This window comes from Bemisia tabaci, chromosome 1, assembly GCF_918797505.1.
Source record: "Bemisia tabaci chromosome 1, PGI_BMITA_v3".
In the NCBI taxonomy this organism is placed as follows: Eukaryota; Metazoa; Arthropoda; class Insecta; order Hemiptera; family Aleyrodidae; genus Bemisia; species Bemisia tabaci.
The window spans coordinates 59,508,948-59,527,646 of NC_092793.1; the positions used below are offsets into that span (position 1 = coordinate 59,508,948).

At 41.1% G+C, this 18,699-nt stretch overlaps 1 protein-coding gene and 1 non-coding gene across 3 annotated transcripts; one reads left to right on the forward strand and one right to left on the reverse strand.

The window, feature by feature from the left end:
* Nucleotides 1-595: 595 nt before the first annotated feature.
* On the reverse strand, nucleotides 596-7,174 carry RpL17 (ribosomal protein L17). Of its 2 annotated transcripts, none has more exons than XM_019050967.2 (5): nucleotides 7,035-7,174; nucleotides 5,163-5,250; nucleotides 3,985-4,119; nucleotides 1,348-1,543; nucleotides 596-790 (listed from the first exon to the last, which is right to left on the reverse strand). In XM_019050967.2, the coding sequence occupies exons 2-5, from the start codon at nucleotides 5,241-5,243 to the stop codon at nucleotides 648-650; spliced, it is 555 nt and encodes a 184-aa protein (XP_018906512.1). In that variant the 5' UTR covers nucleotides 5,244-5,250; nucleotides 7,035-7,174; the 3' UTR covers nucleotides 596-647. The 2 variants fall into 2 exon arrangements, with proteins under 2 accessions (XP_018906512.1, XP_018906513.1); XM_019050968.2 differs by having other exon boundaries at nucleotides 6,919-7,081.
* A 365-nt stretch (nucleotides 7,175-7,539) lies between these two features.
* Nucleotides 7,540-7,612, forward strand: TRNAV-UAC (transfer RNA valine (anticodon UAC)). Its single transcript has one exon. It is a non-coding gene; the product is annotated as a tRNA-Val (tRNA).
* Nucleotides 7,613-18,699: the final 11,087 nt, after the last annotated feature.

Sequence of the window (18,699 nt, forward strand, 5' to 3'; positions counted from 1 at the left end):
TCAATGGGCTGATAATCGACATTTATGAGCAATTGAGGCAAAAAGAGAATGGCGCAATCCTGTTGGTGGAAGCAAATGGTTGCAATGGACAAAGGAGGTGAGAACTGAGTAAATAATAGACTGACCAACGGCAACCCACCAGGGATCCTATAGTCCATCATTTTCTTCCGAAGTATATAACAGCCATCTGTTTCAACAAATGAAATCTCTCCCATTTTCCCTTTTATTTTTTGGTCTAATCCTTTGTCTATTAATTTCAATAATCAGCCTTAAGCCTATGGCAATTTAAAATTAACCTTCAAGTTGCTCCTTCTCAAGACTAATATTTTTGCATTGTAAATATTCAGCATTAATCGCTCCAGTTTGAATGGATATTGTACAGAGTCCAGTATTAATATGACATTCCTCTTTGCGAATTGAACAGTAAGATTGATTTTCAGTTTTCATGGACTACTCTCTTTTCTGTACATGGTCACGTTAGAGTACTCTTGATTGGGAGTTGAGCTGCATGTGGGCTTGTATTAGATGCGTTGTTGATGTGTTGAAAGAATTATGAGATTTACTGCGCAGACCTTAGAGGTGAGGAAAAAATTGCTTTTTGATGTTATTTATAACTGGTTTATTGTAAAAAATAAAAAAGTCAATAATTAATCACGGAGCTTGGCTTTCTGTCGGGCCAACTTTTTCTTCGAAAGTTTTTTCGGTGTCTTGTCCTCTTGTCCTGGCTGAGGTACAAATTCTTGTTGTTCACTTAACACAACTTCGATGTGACAAGGATGACTCATGTAAGCTGAAAAAAAATGAAGAGAGAGAAATGAAAATAACTTCCACTAAACCTCTGAAGAGTACAGGTGTTGAAACAAATCTTTTCCAGTGAGCTACAAATACAGCTTGTTTTATAATACCAATACATTCTCATGAAAAGTTTCAGTTTCTATTCTGCGTTTTACCCAACTTCCTTGATGTGCATGAATGAGAGTGTTCTTTTTCTATAAGGGTGTTTTCTAAAATTTTATTTTGGATTTTCCTGATATTTCAAATGAAATATTCTGATGTTTTGAGCGAAAATATTGAATTTTGTTTGATTGGTTACATTATACTAATACAAACATTATACTTGATGAATAGAATCAAATGTTTAAATTTCGCATATGCTGACTGCATGTAGTTGAAAAATGCTTGATGCGATTGAAATTTCCTAACCCATGATTGATTTTCCTGGTTTTTGCTGAAATGAGACTTCCTGGCCATCCTTAGAAATTAGTCATTCATGAATTGAATATATTGAGTGAGAATTTGCAAGGACTGCAGAGCTCATGAGTAAAATGGAATGTGAGTTCAACTTACGGTTGATACGACCGTGAGCTCTGTAAGTTCTTCTCCTCAAACATGGAGCTCTGTTGACTTGAATATGGTCAATCCTAAGGCGGTCAACATCTAGGCCTTTCAAATCAGCATTGGCTTCAGCATTCCTCAAAAGTTGAAGGATGTGTTCTGCTGACTTTTGAGGCCATCTACCTTGAACGCACTTCCATGCTTTAGCCTGAAATTGAATGACACGTCACAATATTACTTCGACATAAAATCAAATTCGCTGCACAAGAAATTCAAAGCAAAGGCATAACTGTGGGAGAAAATAGTCTTTAAATGAACTTATTATACAGGGTTACCATAGAATTTAGAAAATTTACTTCCCTGACAATTGAGAATATGCCAGATGGCGTAAAAGATGTGATTAACAATAGTTTCCATGCAAAATGCATGCAGTTGACTGTGGCAACCCTGAATTCAACTGTAGAGATGCACCTGCATACAATGCTAAGGGGTTGAACCAAGTTTAAGCAAAGGACTTGAATTCTTTATGCTCATTTTAGACATGAAATATCTGCTTTCAATTTCCCTGTACAGGCAGATAGCTTCATAAATATATCCATGCATTAGATTCCTGTAAGATACTGTCTGACTGGGTTGAATTATACAGACACATTGGTGATAGAGAGAGCTGGAAAAATTCTTGTAGATTAGGCTATGGGTGTGTATTTTTACCCATTGATAACTACTGATTCTGAAAATTATCTCAAGGACCCCGCCGGTTCTTATGGAAAATTGCCCTCGGTCAAATGCGTTGAAACTTCAGTATGTTGTGCAGCATGTCATCATGAACAAAAGTTCCAATAGGCCAAACAAGATCCCATGTGCGGTTTTCGAGATATTCGCCGTTTTATGTGCGTAAACGGAGGTTTCGCGCGCTCCCGCCGGAGCCATACCATTGTGCGGCGCCGCTCGTGCCCTTCCCTCCCAGTCACTCTCCGCTGCCCCGCCGCCCATACCTTGGCTCCTCTATCGCTCCAACTCCGACGCTCACGAGGCTGCGCCCATCATTACCGCACCGCACCCGCACGCCGTCTTCTTACGCGGACTCTTCTTCGGCCATGTCGCCTCTTTTTCTCATCGATCCTTTCTCTAAGTCTTCAAAAACGTTTAAGAAGTCCATTTTTACTAAACATGATAATGCTAATAACACAAATAATACAAAAAGAGAGGAAAAACAAATGATAATCCATGCGAAAGTACGTAGGAGAGTTGGAATGCCTAAGAGACGTTAAATAAAACAAACTTTTTTTTATTTTCTTCCCTCTTCCTTTCTTTCTTTTTTTTCTTCATTTTTCTCATGTGGAAGCAGTGAAAGTAACTTCTGTTGGAAGATGATGTTGATGTTTTTTCTTTTTTTTTTCTTTCTTTCAATAATGACGATTACGATCGGCGATCAGAACCCTCGACCTTCGAAAGTTACTTAGGGATTTTCTTGCAATGGTCTTCCAGCCGCATCTTTAATGTCTTTTTTATGGAACCTGGAGAAAACTCGTACTCACAAAAAGCCGCGTACGCGCATGAATGTTACGGTCGACCTGCAACTCTTTTTCATCATCTCTATGGAGTTTGTCTTGGATGTACGATCTGATTAGAGGATACGATCAGCATATAATAAGATGGCTGATAAGGTGGTGCTGCAAGTTGGAGCGACTTAAGATGTGACCATTTACGCCTAAATGGACATCTCTCTTCCTTGAGTTCAGTTATTAATGATCCCTCTCTCCTCCTCCATTGGTGCGGTTCAGCTAAGTCAAGACTAAAGCAAACTTAATTCCTACTTGAGCATCGTCAGCCGACTAATTACCCTCAACCTCCGCCACGTCATTATTGAAAGAAAGAAAAAAAAAAAGAAAAAACATCAACATCATCTTCCAACAGAAGTTACTTTCACTGCTTCCACATGAGAAAAATGAAGAAAAAAAAGAAAGAAAGGAAGAGGGAAGAAAATAAAAAAAAGTTTGTTTTATTTAACGTCTCTTAGGCATTCCAACTCTCCTACGTACTTTCGCATGGATTATCATTTGTTTTTCCTCTCTTTTTGTATTATTTGTGTTATTAGCATTATCATGTTTAGTAAAAATGGACTTCTTAAACGTTTTTGAAGACTTAGAGAAAGGATCGATGAGAAAAAGAGGCGACATGGCCGAAGAAGAGTCCGCGTAAGAAGACGGCGTGCGGGTGCGGTGCGGTAATGATGGGCGCAGCCTCGTGAGCGTCGGAGTTGGAGCGATAGAGGAGCCAAGGTATGGGCGGCGGGGCAGCGGAGAGTGACTGGGAGGGAAGGGCACGAGCGGCGCCGCACAATGGTATGGCTCCGGCGGGAGCGCGCGAAACCTCCGTTTACGCACATAAAACGGCGAATATCTCGAAAACCGCACATGGGATCTTGTTTGGCCTATTGGAACTTTTGTTCATGATGACATGCTGCACAACATACTGAAGTTTCAACGCATTTGACCGAGGGCAATTTTCCATAAGAACCGTGCGGGTCCTTTCACCCACCATATGCTGGTTTTTGAGAAGATGGAATTTTCGCCAGAAAATCAGTTTTCAAAGGAAAATTCAGGCGTGATTAATTTTTTTTTACATTCTTAGACAGTCTGTTCTTACCTGCGCACATCGTCCAATACCACCAGTGAAGCGTCTGAAAGGTACACACTCCTTCTTCTCTTTCACATTTTTCAGGTAGCGGATGGCCCTGCGCAATAACATATACTGGATATTTTTGGCTGTTTCTCGTGTGTTCTAGAAGAAAAAAATACAAAAATAAACGTACAGAATAGCAAACATAATACAAGTAGTATGGCATATCCCACCTTATTCTTCATCTTCCTTTGTATTCTAGGCAGAAATCTTCATAATTTAAGAGAAATTAGGGTTCTGAAGGCTTCGATTACGCTCTCAAATTGCACTCAACTTAAGGTGATATTAACGACTGCTCAGTTTAAAAGTAATTTACTTGTGTGTCAGACTCAATAGGAGTTACCTTGTTCGTAACTACTCCACGACTGTTGACTTATTACCGAGACAGAGCAACTCAAAAGGTGCAGAATGATATGAGGGATAACACATTAGGAGGGACCATTAGAACGAAGGAGTGTCCTGACAGTAAGAAATGCAGCCTTAAATTATTAATTAATTAATTTATGCATTGGTGATATTAAAAGGCTTTGGGTGGATCCTACAGCAGATCAGGTGTGCAACAATTGCTCAACAACCATGATGAACCAGGTACAGCCCCATCCTAATGCAGACATGATAGGAAAGCTGCCAAAAATGTGGTAACAGCATGATCTTAATCTCTTTATTCGTTCAAATGTTGCATGTTTTGAGTAATAGGTCCTGCAGGACCTTAATGTCACTACCTTTATGACATGACTGCTACCGTACTAAGGAAGAACGTTATATGAATCCAAAGGCATTACAAAATTTCCTTGGATAAAGTATGAATTTATTGAGAAAGTTTGAAATTTTTTTCTTCCCATTCTTCAGGAAAAGTTGTTTGTAATTAAATCTAAAATAAGTAGCTGGATATTTCAACAAAGACATGCATGAACTTTTTCCAAAAAAGTATTTTATCAGTGGATGTTAGACAACATTCGAAAATTCATGGGACATTATTTTTCTTGGCATAACAGTGCACTTGTTGTCATTATTAAGAGGGTTAGCAACGATCTGAGGTCAACTTCTTGCTGTTTCTCTGTCTTGCCCAATCCGTTGACATTAAAGCAGTTGAGAATTAAGGGTCAAGTTCACACTAATGTAAAAACAAAACTAGAAGTACTTACTTTGAAATGTACTCTCAGGTTGTAACCTCTTGCCTTGCAGGATCTGGCAACATTTTCTGGCTCGTAGGAGTACCGCCCCATGATTGAACTGCAATCAAGATAAACCGATAAGTAAATTTAAGCATAGTGATAATCCGAACAATTGTTCATTTTCACTGATTTCCTGCCAGACTAGAGGTTTGAAAAAGATTCTCAATGAACAGATGAAGATGATCAAGCTTTTTTTCTTCCATACTGACGAAAATTTTCAATGAAACAAAGCTTCGATTAGATTGGCTCATACAAAAACGTCCAATGTCTAAAAAAACCCTAAGTTTAGGTAAGTAAATTGCAAAAAGACAGTGACGGCCTTTAAATCAGCACTTATCTGAAATCAGAGGGTGACTAGTTCTATTGGAGAATTTTAGGAAGGATATAAGAACAGCTCCTTTCTCAGATCCTACTGGAAGCAGTGTAATTTCAAAAAAAAAAAGGCCATTAGACAACAGACGTATTCGCGTGAGAGGCACAAGTCAGCTTCAGAAAAAATTAATTTTATGCACGAAATTGAGAGCTGATGCAGCTCTTCGTTAATCAAATGAATATTACTTCAGGATTTTTCAAGGCTCTACGAAGACATAAATGACCATGGAAAATGAAAATTGAGGGAGTATCACGAGAAGCATAATCAAGACTGCTCAGAATGCATGACATTGTTCAAAATCAAACACAGATTGATGAATTCAATGATGAAGCACCTAGAACTTGATCTGAGGGGGAAAATTCTATGAAAGCAGAGAAAAACAAAACGGGAGCTTGAGCAATAGATTTAAAAAAATCAGGGCAGAAATATTTAAAACGAGCTCCTTCGGTAATGGGACTTACTTAATGGTCCGTAAAATGGTAAAAAATTTAATTTCATCCATAATATGATAAAACTTTTGGAGCTATCGATAACTATATAATGATACAGGATGTTCCAAAAACATTCCTCATGTGAATATAGGGTTGCCTTAATCACACAATATGTAGTTCAGGATTACTAGACAAAAAGTATTCATGAAACCGGAGGGATTTGGGTAGAAATGGATTGCAAGGACATATTTCTGTCATGCAAAAATAAGCGACAGAGAAAAAGATGGTGGGCACAGGATGGAATGAGCTCTGCAGTCCGCAGCAGGCAGCACCCGCACTCCCCTTCTTTCCACATGACGCTTAATTCCGTTTAGCAAAGATATGCCCATTTAAACTTTTCCTGCATTCTCACAAAGGTTCAGCTGAACAGGCAAGCACAACTAGGCTTCATTTAAATTAAGCCACAAGTAAGTGCAGTATAGTCTGCGTAGCATGTGTTCGCAAATCGCACATCGGATAGGGTTAGATTTTGGTGGTAGGATGGTTCCTTAGTCGTTCATGATGGAGAGGGAAAACAAAGCCCGTTAATCATCAATGGGTGCGTGAAATTAAGAGTGGAGACTAAATCCCAATTTCATGGATCCAGTTTGGTACGGAAACCGACATTTGGATGGAAGTACATGCTATGTGTCAAAGTCAGTGGCCGGGACCTAACCTCCCAGGGTTATACACTTTTATCAAAGGCAGCTGGAGAAATACACACCAGACAATGCACATTAAATATTTCTATTTAACAATAAGAGGTAGATAGAGAAATTAATGAATGGAGTTCGTTGCAACATTTGTTGGGAGTAAAAGAAAGGAAACATGACCAGTGCCAGAGCTTGGTTCCGAGAGGCCGTGTTCGAACCAAAAGTTTTACCTTCGTGCAGATTTTGGGCAGATAATTGAGAAGCTAGCTACGAAAACAAAATTATTTTCACTAACACAACATAAATTCAATTACACTTAGAATATTGAAATAAAATAAATACCCACGTGTAAGGGAGAGCCTACGTTGATGAAAAAGTTATGGACGATGCGGTCCACTTTCTGGAATTCCGCACCGGATTGGAATCTTGGCATTTCGACCCACTTGAACGCTTTTGCCTCGTTCCCAAGTCAAAGATAGGAACTTGAATGTTGAACCATCTTTCCCGCGCCCGCGGTATGTTTGCAGTTTCAAATTGACGGACTTTTTACTTACTTACGTACTTGTCTAATTGTAAGTAAATACTATTCAATTAAATACTTACGCTTAGCTTGAATGACTCACGATTTAACTTCATTACTTTTCCTTAAGCATTTTATGTACATATCGATGGCTAAAGTGCAAAACCATGTATCCCTCTTGCGATGTTTCGAAATTTCTTCTCCTATTTTTTTAATTTTTCAAAAGGAAATTAAATTTCGATGTCAAAACTATTTTAACGATGATTTAAATTGGAATTTTTATTTTACTTATCAGTTCATATATGCACTCATTTCGCCCCCAAACACCAACGGTTCCGTGGTGTAGTGGTTATCACATCTGCTTTACACGCAGAAGGTCGCCAGTTCGATCCTGGCCGGAATCACTAAATTTTAATCAGGGACGGACTGGCCGGGGTGGCGATGGGGCGATCGCCCCACTTTCATCGGCCAAAAGGGGCCCCGGAGGGGCCCCTTTTGGCCGATTTGAAGGGCCGTATTTCGCCGTTTCGAAGAAGCGCCCGAGGGCTTTTTCGGTTCGTCCTCGAGAAAGGGCCCCGAGACTCCTGAGAGGACAGGACACTTTATTGCCGATTCGGAGAGCGCCCTGAAGGAGCTTTTTTATGCCGTATCTAAGGGCGTTGCATTTTGAGAGCCCTTTTTTCTGATTCGAATAAGTCCAAAGGGGTCCTTTCTTGTCATTTCGGAAGAGCCCTGAAGGACTCATTTATTGCCGATTCGAAGAAGACTCGATGGAGCCTTTTTTTGCCGCTTCTAAGGACCTTAAAAGAGCCCCTTTATCTGATTCGAAGGAGTCCTTTTTTGCCGTTTCCAAGGGACCATTTATTGCCGATTTGAAGAGGCCTTGATGCGGTTTTATACCGCCTCTAAGGACCTTCAAGGCACCGGGCTCTTTATCGCCGATTCGACAAAAGGGTCCTTTTTGCCGGGGGCCCTTTGGTACTGATTCAGAGAGGCCTCGAGGGCGCATTTCTATGCAATTTTGAACTTTGGAGGCCCCTAGTAGGGAACCTTTCCTACCTTCCTCAAGGGATTTCGTAGGGGCCTTCGGCGATTTTTCCCCCCTTTAGCGAAATCCATAATGGGGGCTGTCCATATAATACGTAACGCAGTTTTTCCGATTTTTTTACCCCCATCCCCCCTCCGTAACGCATCGTAACGCAAGCTCGAACCATCCCCCCCCCTCAAAAAAAATAAATAAATACGTAACACAAGCCTCGCCCCGCCCCCCTATTTTGGTCAGTTTTTTAAATTAACAAGGAAAAAAAAGGTCTTACGGCAAAAAAGAGTTACGTAACGTTGGGCTTGACCCCCCCCCTCCTCCCCCCTTAATACGTTACGTATTGTATGGGCAGCCCCAATGACTTTTTTCTAATTCAAAAATTCCCGCGACATAAGGCCTCTTTTGACACATTTAAGACGCGCGTGCGAGTCGATTCCTTCAAATACCATAGGGCTACTTCACTCACTCACAAGGCTCGAGGCTTGTCTGGATCGCGAATGCCGCCGGCGCCACACAGTTGTCATTAGTGTATGGCTCGATATTACAAGACCGGTAAAGTGTGAAAAACCAATGGGAATGTGAACAATCCGAGCGTCAAGACTTTTTCGTAAAACTGTGTTTCTATTTCCAGTTTAATTAACACAATAATTTTCAAAGTGTCAGATTTTTGTCAATTTTTTGTTTGTATTTTTATTTTCATTCTTATTTTTATTTCGATGGCTAAATTCTGAAAACACGTATCTCGGAATCCGCATCATTAACTCATGAACCCTGAGACTCATAAGGATACACGCAAAACATGAGCATCCTTACGAGTCTCAGGGTTCATGATGCGGATTCCGAGTTACGTGTTTTCAGAATTTAACCATCGATTTATTCATTCATTACGCGTCATTTAACTAGTAAACGGCACTGATTTTTCTATGAGCAGAGCGAAGAAAGGATCCAATAAAACGTTCAAAAAAAATTAAGACAGTTGTCAATTTTGGCGGCTAAAAAGTACATTTAAAAAAAACAAACGAACAAAAAAATCCGAACTGTGTTTTTCAGAATGTGTTCTTTTTAGACTGTCACTATTACTATTCTACTTGATTCTATGTATCTTCTGTATACTAATTTAGCTTTAGCACAATTTTTCGTTGGAAGAGGAAAATAAAAGTTGAATTCCAAGTATACAACGGATTCTCATTTTTTCATCCAGTTTAAGAAAATATACTAAGTTTTGCATTTCTGGTCTCTTTTTGGATAATGTTTCAAAAATAATATTAAAGAATAGGGTCTAAAATAGCGTAAAATTCATTCTAAAAGGGCCTAATTTTCAAAATTTTCCGGAGGAGGGCCCCCGGACCCCCCTTCTACTGGGGGGCCCCCCAGACCCCCCTAGGGGCCCGCCCCATACTTAATTTAGGGCCAGTCCGCCCCTGATTTTAATCGACGCCTCTCATCGATCGGAGACGACATGAGTTGCTGACTGGTATATGGTGTGCTTCCGTATCCAGTTTTACACGTTAAGAAAAAATGAAGTAACAATCATGATTAAGTCAAACGAATAAGCTAAACGGAGTTGTACTTTTGTCTAGCCGTCATATTGCCCTGTTGCCGTTGTTACTATTAAGTTGTGCTGCACACTGCAGCGCAAAAATGGGTTGTGTTTTCATCCAGGCCCGTCACTATGGAACGTCGTTTGGGACTTTACTAAAACAGCACTCTCGCTCGTAAATGTGAAGACAGCGGTGAGACAATATTACGTCAGGAGGGACTTTAGCCTACGTCACCCAATATCGCGTTGCCAGTTGATATCATAATAATGGAATTATAAATGAATTTGATTCTTTGCAAATTAGTTTATTGATTATATTTAATAATTCACTCATCGGATTTTGTTTCGTATACATTTTCACTCAACGCGTTTTTCCTGATTTGTTTATGTTTGTAATAATGAGAATTATGCTGTTGAAAAATGATATAACGGTATTTTAGTGATCTAAATAACAACTACCCTACTAGCAATGACCTGCTTTTAAAACATTCTTCAAAAACTCTTAAAATTAGTTTTCGGCTATTTTTTTAAATAAAATTTAAGAGAAAAATAGGGTTAAAAAAAAACCCCTCTAAATATCAGTGTAGATTTATAACATATTTTGCAAACATTTTTAGCTTTGAAAAACTACGTTGATATTTTAAGAGTTTCTATATAAGTAATCACATTTTTCTTTACCTAAATTTTACTGCTTGTAAATTTTGCTTAAAAATTAGCCAAGACGGGTCTCCTAATAAGAGAATTTTAACAGGTTTTTTGAGAGTGGTCATTTTTAAATTTAAGAGTTATTTTTTAAAAGTTTTTTTAACGGCCGATTGATACCAGAGTAATGCGATTTTCTGCAGAAACGATGCCTTCGCACCGATTTATCAAAATTACCATAGAATAAGAACAGTATAAACTTTTTAAAATCCCCTGAAAAATTGCTAAAAATCACCAGGAGACATTTCACTGAGGCCCCCCGTTTAACACTCACGTATAAGGCATGGCAGTATATCCAATATCTGTTGTGACTTATAATATCAGTCACAGAAGTGACAATAGTCTTGTCAGTGAGCTGTATGTTCTTTGATTTGCCTCAGAATTTTGGTGTGGATTTTTACGAAAGCTCTCTCAAACTTTGAGTCATTTTATGGCACTCCAAAACCTGCCTTATCTCAATACAAAAACTGCCAGGAAGTATTTAAAAATTTAATTGCTGGGTATGTACACAGTCTTCGTGACTGAAATTCTATATTATACGGAGCAAAATACGCGTCCGCTTTTAGAGATTATTGAAAGATCATCAATTAAATCACCGCCCAAACCAATGACGATTATTTATCCACCGGCCGGTCGTAGAACGGAAATAATAATCTGATAGAGAAAATTACATAATACAGCTGGCAACGTAGGAATAACTTCGAAGCGGGATCAGTAATGTCCCAACTGGGTTTTATTGGTAAAGTCCCCAGTGACGTAGTTTAGTCCCAGAGAACTGCGTTCAGAGTAGCGTAGAGGTTATGATTCAATAAAGTCCCAGACGACGTTCCATACGTCACATCCCATCTCGGGCCCCGGTAACAGTTTTAAGGCCTGGGCCCCAAGCACGGGGGGGGGGGGGGGGGGGTATCCGAGGGGATCCCCCAAGAAATGTTTAAATTATAAATCTATTCGGATGCATTTTGAAGCTTCCATGACGAAGTTGTCCATCAATTTCTGCGGAATAATTACGCTTTTTGTTTCTACTTTCAGCACAAAATGCTTGCGAATTGTTGCATTCAAAACATCTGGAAAATTGTTATTTTTTGGGGGGGCATATGATACTATTTTCAGTTCTAAGAGGGCCCGGCCCCCCTGGACTCCCCCTTCGTTTGTCTATGGCAAGGGAGTTGAGCCATGAGCCATATTGAAGTCGAGGATGCCCAGACTGGAGACTCTTAGCATCTGACGACGGAAGAAAATGAAACGCAGTTACTAAAAATATCCCTCTGTACTGAAAATCTTGAAAATAGATAGAAATTTTCCAAGAAGTATACTTCTTTGAAAATTTAAGAAGAATTCTACAGTGCCTCAGCGTGTTTCTAAAAATCTATTCACCTTTTGCGAAATTTTTAGGGTAAATTTTTCACTTTTTCTTGCGAAACAAGGGTTGCATGAGAATTCGTAGTGGTTTTTCACGGGTACCACGGGTACCGGGTAACGCACGGGTACCAGGAGCCCAGTATCCCCCCCTTGTGGCAGGCCTGCCTTCATGCACGCTGGGCTTGTCGATTTCCTTTGACATTTCAGTGGTGATTGCAAAGCTGAAGTGCGCTCCAGCTAGAATTGTATTTAGCAAATGGGTGGTTTTTCTACGAGGATTAAAAATGAACGAGTGGTACGGATTATAACAAAAGAATATGAACTATGCAAAACGATAATCCGGGTATCGGAACTTGGCTGATTTGAAAACGCCTTCAAATGCGGCGTGATACCACACGCATTCCGGAGAGTTCAAATAGTTGTATCATTGCGCCTTAGAAATGCGACGGAAGATTACAATTGAAATAGCCTTCATGCACGCTAGCCTTTTCGATTTCCGTTAACATTTTTGCAGTCATGAATGCGCTTAAGTGCGCTTCAACTAGAATTGTATTTAGAAAATGGGTGGTTTTTATAGGAGGATTATAACTAAACAAGTGGTTAAAAATGGGGAAAAAAATAATGTTAACTATGCAAAATCCCGTATGGGGGACTGTACTCAGTACTGTCACAGGTTTAGCAAGCCTGCGGACCCCAGCTGGTAGCCCCTGCCTTAAAGGGGGGTGGAGATGGTCACCGGCTTCATGGCGTATGAACCACTCATCAGAGGGGCAGACAGGGCTCATAGCTGTGGTGAAAGCAGCCTGTCTAGGAGACGGTACTCCAAAATCAAACCCTGGTCCTCCAGGTTGGGGGTTGGGGCATCGGGCTAACTCCCCGATACCCGGAAAAAACTTAATGTTAAAAAGCCTAATAAAGATAGCCTCGGTGATAATGGAAAAAAACGGATTTTGCGACACAAACTACGGAAAAGGACAATGGTTTTTGGGACATGGAATGTACAGGGCATTTCTAATAAATTGACAGAGGTTGTATCGGAGGTAAAAAAGTATAATGTAGATGTCGCCGTGTTAACAGAAACGAAAAAGAAAGGCACAGGATCAGAAAACTTAGGATGTTATGATCTGTTCTATAGTGGTGTCAGTAAAGATCAACGCGCACAGCAAGGAGTCGCCATACTTATCCGGAAAAGTTTGCGTCCGTCTATAACTACTTGGGAAGCAGTAGACCAGCGGATCATCAGAATGCATCTTACACTGCATGGTCACAAGGTGGCCCTGTTAGGAGTATATGGTGTGAATGATGATGCTCCCGTCAATCTAAAGGATCAGTTCTTTGAGCAACTCAACGACGAGGTTCTGAGGGTTGGGAGGACAAGGGAGGTCATTATCATGGGAGATTTGAATGGTAGAACCGGACGAAGGAATGGTTCTAAAGTTGTTGGACCTTTCGGTGAAGAGGCGATGAATGACAACGGTGCACGCATCATTGATATGTGTGAACAAAACGAGTTGAAAATACTGAACGGATTCTACCAACATCGAGATATCCATAAGTACACGTGGGTTCAGCAAACTCGGGGGCTGAAGTCAATCATCGACTACGCGGTCACCAGGCAAACGAGTACCATGAAGGTTCAACAAGTAAGAGTTTGCCGGGGGTTCTCCTGTGGTAGTGATCACCATTTTCTCAAGGCGGAGATTGCATTTCCGGTTAAGTATGGGCTGCAGAGGAATACCTTGCAACATCAGAAGTGCCAGCCACAAGGAACGAAGATCGAACAAGTGCACTACAACATCGATAGCTTACAGCATGAAAGCGTGAAAGCGCTCTACAGGAAGCGGCTGGATGAGAAACTGGGAGTAGAAACTTTTGATACTGCGGAAGAGTTGTACCAGTTCATCAAAAGTTGCATACATTCAGCTGCGAAGGAAGCCCTGGGTATGTGTAATGAGAGCAAGGATGTACAGAAACCCTACTGGTGGGACAAAGAGGTAGAGGAGGTAATTGAAGAAAAGCGTAGGAAGTACCATGACTATCTGGCTTCTAGGACTGCAGACACCCGCGGCGCGTATAGGAAAGCCCAGGCGAGGGTTCGTCTTTTAATCACCAGGAAGAAAAACGAGTCTTGGGAGACCAACTGCTCAAGGATTGACACATACCTGGGGGGAAGGAAGAGTGCTGAGAGCTGGAAGCTGATCAAAGGCCTAAGAAGGGACATGAAACGGGACATTATATCTCCGATAACAATCTCACAGCTTGACGAACATTTTAATAAATTATTGACGGAAGGACGACCAGAGTTTCAAACGGGGAATGCTGAAAATATAGTCGAGGATCACTCAATGGAAATTCGAGTTGAGGAGGTGGTCAAAGCAATCAGGGAATTGATGAATGGAAGAGCTCCTGGGCCAGGAAACATTCCAGCCGAGTTAATTAAATGTGGGACTGGCAAGTTGGTTAACCATCTCAGGGATTTGCTGCAGAAGTGCATTGACGGTGATGACATCCCGAAAGAATGGAAAGAGGCCTGGATAACAGCGTCGCATAAAAAAGGAAGGAAGGATGACTGTGGGAACTACAGAGGGTTAGCGGTGACAGGAACGATAAGTAAAATTTATGGAAAAGTGTTGAAAGCGAAGATCGAAGAGGAGTGGACCCCGTTCGAGGCGGAGGAGCAAGCAGGTTTTAGGGCTGGTCGGTCTACCGCTGATCATCTGTTCTGTGTTACCCAGTTAACCGAAAAGAAGAGAATTGTTGGCCAGGAGCTTCATTTAGTGTTTTTGGATATTGAAAAGGCTTATGATAGTATTCCTCTTGTGAAACTCTGGGAAGTCCTAGAAGAAACTGGTTTTAGTAAAGGACTTATTGGGGCAGTCAAGCAGTTTTATCGGGGGGCTTTTGCTAGAATTAAGTGCCAAGGAAGGCTTTCAGACGGTTTTTTTGTCACCAAGGGGCTTAAGCAGGGATGTTGTCTGTCACCGACGCTGTTTAAGATATATCTAGAGCACGTTCTGAAGGAATGGAAAAGAAAGTGTGCCGGCATGGGCGTCCCTCTAAATGACCAAGAAACACTGTTCACGCTATGCTTTGCTGACGACCAGGTTGTCATAAGTCAAGATCACGATGACGCGGAGTATATGACCCGAAAGTTGGTGGAGGAGTACCGGAAATGGGGCCTCGAGGTTAGTGTCCGTAAGACAAAAAAGATGTCAGTCGGAGGTGCTCAGCAAAGCATAGTCCTGGAGGATGGTCAACATATAGAAAGTTGCGAACAATACAAGTACCTGGGGGTGAACCTGACTTCGGATGGGAAGCTGGATCAGGCCATTCGGGACCGTAATCTTCTAGGAAGGAAAGCCATCGCCATGCTTAATGGGATCCTTTGGGACCAAAGGATTTCCAAAGACAACAAGAAGAGGATTTATAACTCGGTTGTCAAGCCTATTATCACCTATGGCAGTGAAGTGTGGCAGTTGAAGAAGCGGACCCAAGAAATGCTCAAGGCGACCGAGATGGATTTCTGGCGACGATCGGCTGGAATCTCGAGGAGAGAACGTGTCAGGAATGAACGTGTCCGAGAGATAATGGGCGTTGAGGGGACGATTGTGCACGATATCATGACCAAGCAATTGGTATGGTATGGGCATGTGCAGAGAATGGCTGATACCAGGTTGCCGAAGAAGGTGTTGGAGTGGGTCCCCCCAGGTAGGCGACGGAGAGGGCGTCCAGCCAAACGGTGGGTAGAGGGCATCCATGAAGAGATGGAGAGATGCCACCTTCCGGAGGATCTCTACCATGACAGATTCCTGTGGAGAATAGGCGTCGCAGAGCGCCCTAGCGCGCCGTAAAAGCGGCTCATACATACATACTATGCAAAACGATTGTCCCGATAATGGAACTTGGCTGTTTTGTAAACGCCTTCAAATGCGGCGTGATACCTCACGCATTCCGGAGAGTTCAAATAGTTGTATCATTGCGCCTTAGAAATGCGACGGAAGATTACAATTGAAATAGCCTCCATGCACACTGAGCGATTTCCTTTGACATGTTTGCAGTGGTGAATGCATAGCTGAAGTGCGCTCCAGCTAGAATTGTATTTAGCAAATGGGTGGTTTTTCTACGAGGATTAAAAATAAACGAGTGGTACGGAATATAACAAAAGAATATGAACTATGCAAAACGATAATCCGGGTATCGGAACTTGGCTGATTTGAAAACGCCTTCAAATGCGGCGTGATACCACACGCATTCCGGAGAGTTCAAATAGTTGTATCATTGCGCCGTATGAATGTGACGAAAGATTTAAATGGAAATAGCCTTCATGCAGGCTCGCCACATCCCATCTGGCCCTCGTACCAGTTTTAAGGTCCGGGCGCCAAGCACGGAGGATGGGGGGTCCGAGGGCATCCCCCGAGAAATTTTAGAATTTATACGACTAATCGGACGCATTTTGAAGCTTCCATAAATAATTTTTCCTTCTATTTCTGCGGAATAATATTGTTTTTTTTTTTTTTTTTTTTTTTTTTTTTTTTTTTTTTTTTTTTTTTTTTTTTTTTTATACTTTCAGCACAAAATACTTGCGAATTGTTGCATTTAAAGATCTGGAAATTTTTTTTCTTTTTTTTGGGGGGGGGGCATATGATATTATTTTCAGTTCTATGAGGGCCAGGCCCCCCTGGATTCCCCCTTCGTTTGTCTATGGCAAGGGAGTTGAGTCATGAGCCATTGAAGTCGAGGATGCCCAGACTGGAGACTCTTAGCATCTGACGACGGAAGAAAATGAAACGCAGTTACTAAAAATATCCCTCTGTACTGAAACTCTTGAAAACAGATAGAAATTTTCCAAGAAGTATACTTCTTTGAAAAATTAAGAATTCTACAGTGCCCCAGCGTATTTCTGAAAATCTATTCACCTTTTGCGAAATTTTTAGGGTAAATTTTTCACTTTTTCTTACGAAACAAGGGTTGCATGTGAATTCGTAGTGGTTTTTCACGGGTAACACGGGCCCTACGAGGCCCGGTACCAGGGACCCAGTGTCCCCCCCCCCCCCCCCCTTGTGGCGGGCCTGGGTGTACGATCCGAGTTTTACGAACGCGCAACTCTTCAATGGGTCAGTCTACCCTTTCTTTGATCTGTGTTAAAACTATTTGCTGATACCTATCTCGTTCAAGAGTCGATTTCCGTGCGATTTCCGTTGTATTATTCGTTCTTTATGTAAAATTGAAGAGAGTTCATGTGAAGCTAATTTCTAGATTGGACCCTGTCTAGTGGTCAATTCGCGATCGCGCGCCAAGGCTCTGAGTCGAGAGCGAGACTAGAGTTCGAGCTATACCCCTTGTTTTATACATGCGTTTCTCGCGATTGTTCTTTGCGCAAAGTTCCAAGTTGCGAAATTCTTCTTCCGGAAGATGAGGTCCCTTTTCACAGATCCGGTCGTGATTATGAAGCAGAAGAACTTATGCAAAGCTTTTACGCGTATCTACAACATTAAAGAAGAGCTTGGTCTCTTTTCGGCTGACTCAGAGATTTTAACGTAGAGTAGAAAAGTGAGAAAGAGCGAAACGCGTGGTACACCTATTTTGTCTTTTATGCAGAGAAAATTGCGTATCCACGAAATGAAGGAGACTGTAAACTGTTTCCGGTTAGCCCAGAGCCTTTATCGTATAGTGTAGAAAAGTCAGATCGGGCGAAACGCGATACAACTATTTTGACTTTCAAGAAGATAGTATTGTACATCCACAAAATGAGGGAAAATATGGTGCTCTTTATCATTCCAACTATTCGGATCGTCAAATTATAACCCAACTTTCAGTTCGTGTAGCCGAATGTTCGGTTCGTATAATCGAACTTATAGGTTAAAAATACTGATGAAAGAAGTTTGGTTACACGAATTTAAAAAAATCGGCATTATTCTACAGAATGAACGTTTAGCGCAATGATTTTTTACAAAAACCTACGATAGAAGTGTTGATTTTTTTGTGAAATTCAGTGCGAACGGATTGTTTTTTTTTCTCACATTCGTACAAAAGCGTTGTATTTTTGAGAAGCACTGCGTAAATGTAACATTTTTTAGAAAATAACCACTATCGACTATCGTATTTAACCACAAATAACGTATTTTATCCGTGTTTCTATTTAAGTTTACAGCACTGAAGAATATGATCTTAAACTTCCATAGTTTCATGATAGGGCCAAGAAATCTTGTCTGCTCACCCGCGATCCTCTTCGGCACTAATAGCAATGCGTAATAGAGAATTTGCAGGTATCTGAAATTTGATGAATTTCGAGTTTAAGTGGAAACTACTGAGTAAACTGAACACGAGGATACCCTTGGTTCACGAATTGAATAATTATGACAAAAGGATCTAATCTGCTAAAATACGTGTGTTTAAATGGGAAATGCCGCCAGATGACGTCACTAGGCGGTGCATTTTCTCACTTTTAATCTATATTTATACTATTTCTCATATCAGAAAAAAAATTTAAAAAATACTGTGAAATCAGCTCTTCAAGCACTTTCAGATGAAGCAATAAAAAATTTGCATGCAAATTCTGCATAGCGATTGCGGTATTCAGACCCATTGTCCGTCCTACTAGCGTTTTGGGCCAGTCCTTTCATGCAGGGTCTAGGATGCCGTCCTGTTTCTCGCTCTCCAACTAAGAATTTTTTCTTGCACATTAAGACTTCCTTTATTTATCTAATTTTTACGCAGGAACGGTCCGGCCAAGTATGCTTTCCATAGAGTACTCTAGAATCATAATGTAATTGGGAGGGCTGGCGCTATGTTCTGGTCGACGAGTTCCGAGCCCGGTGTGCTTCGAGCTTGGTCACTTTTTCGAT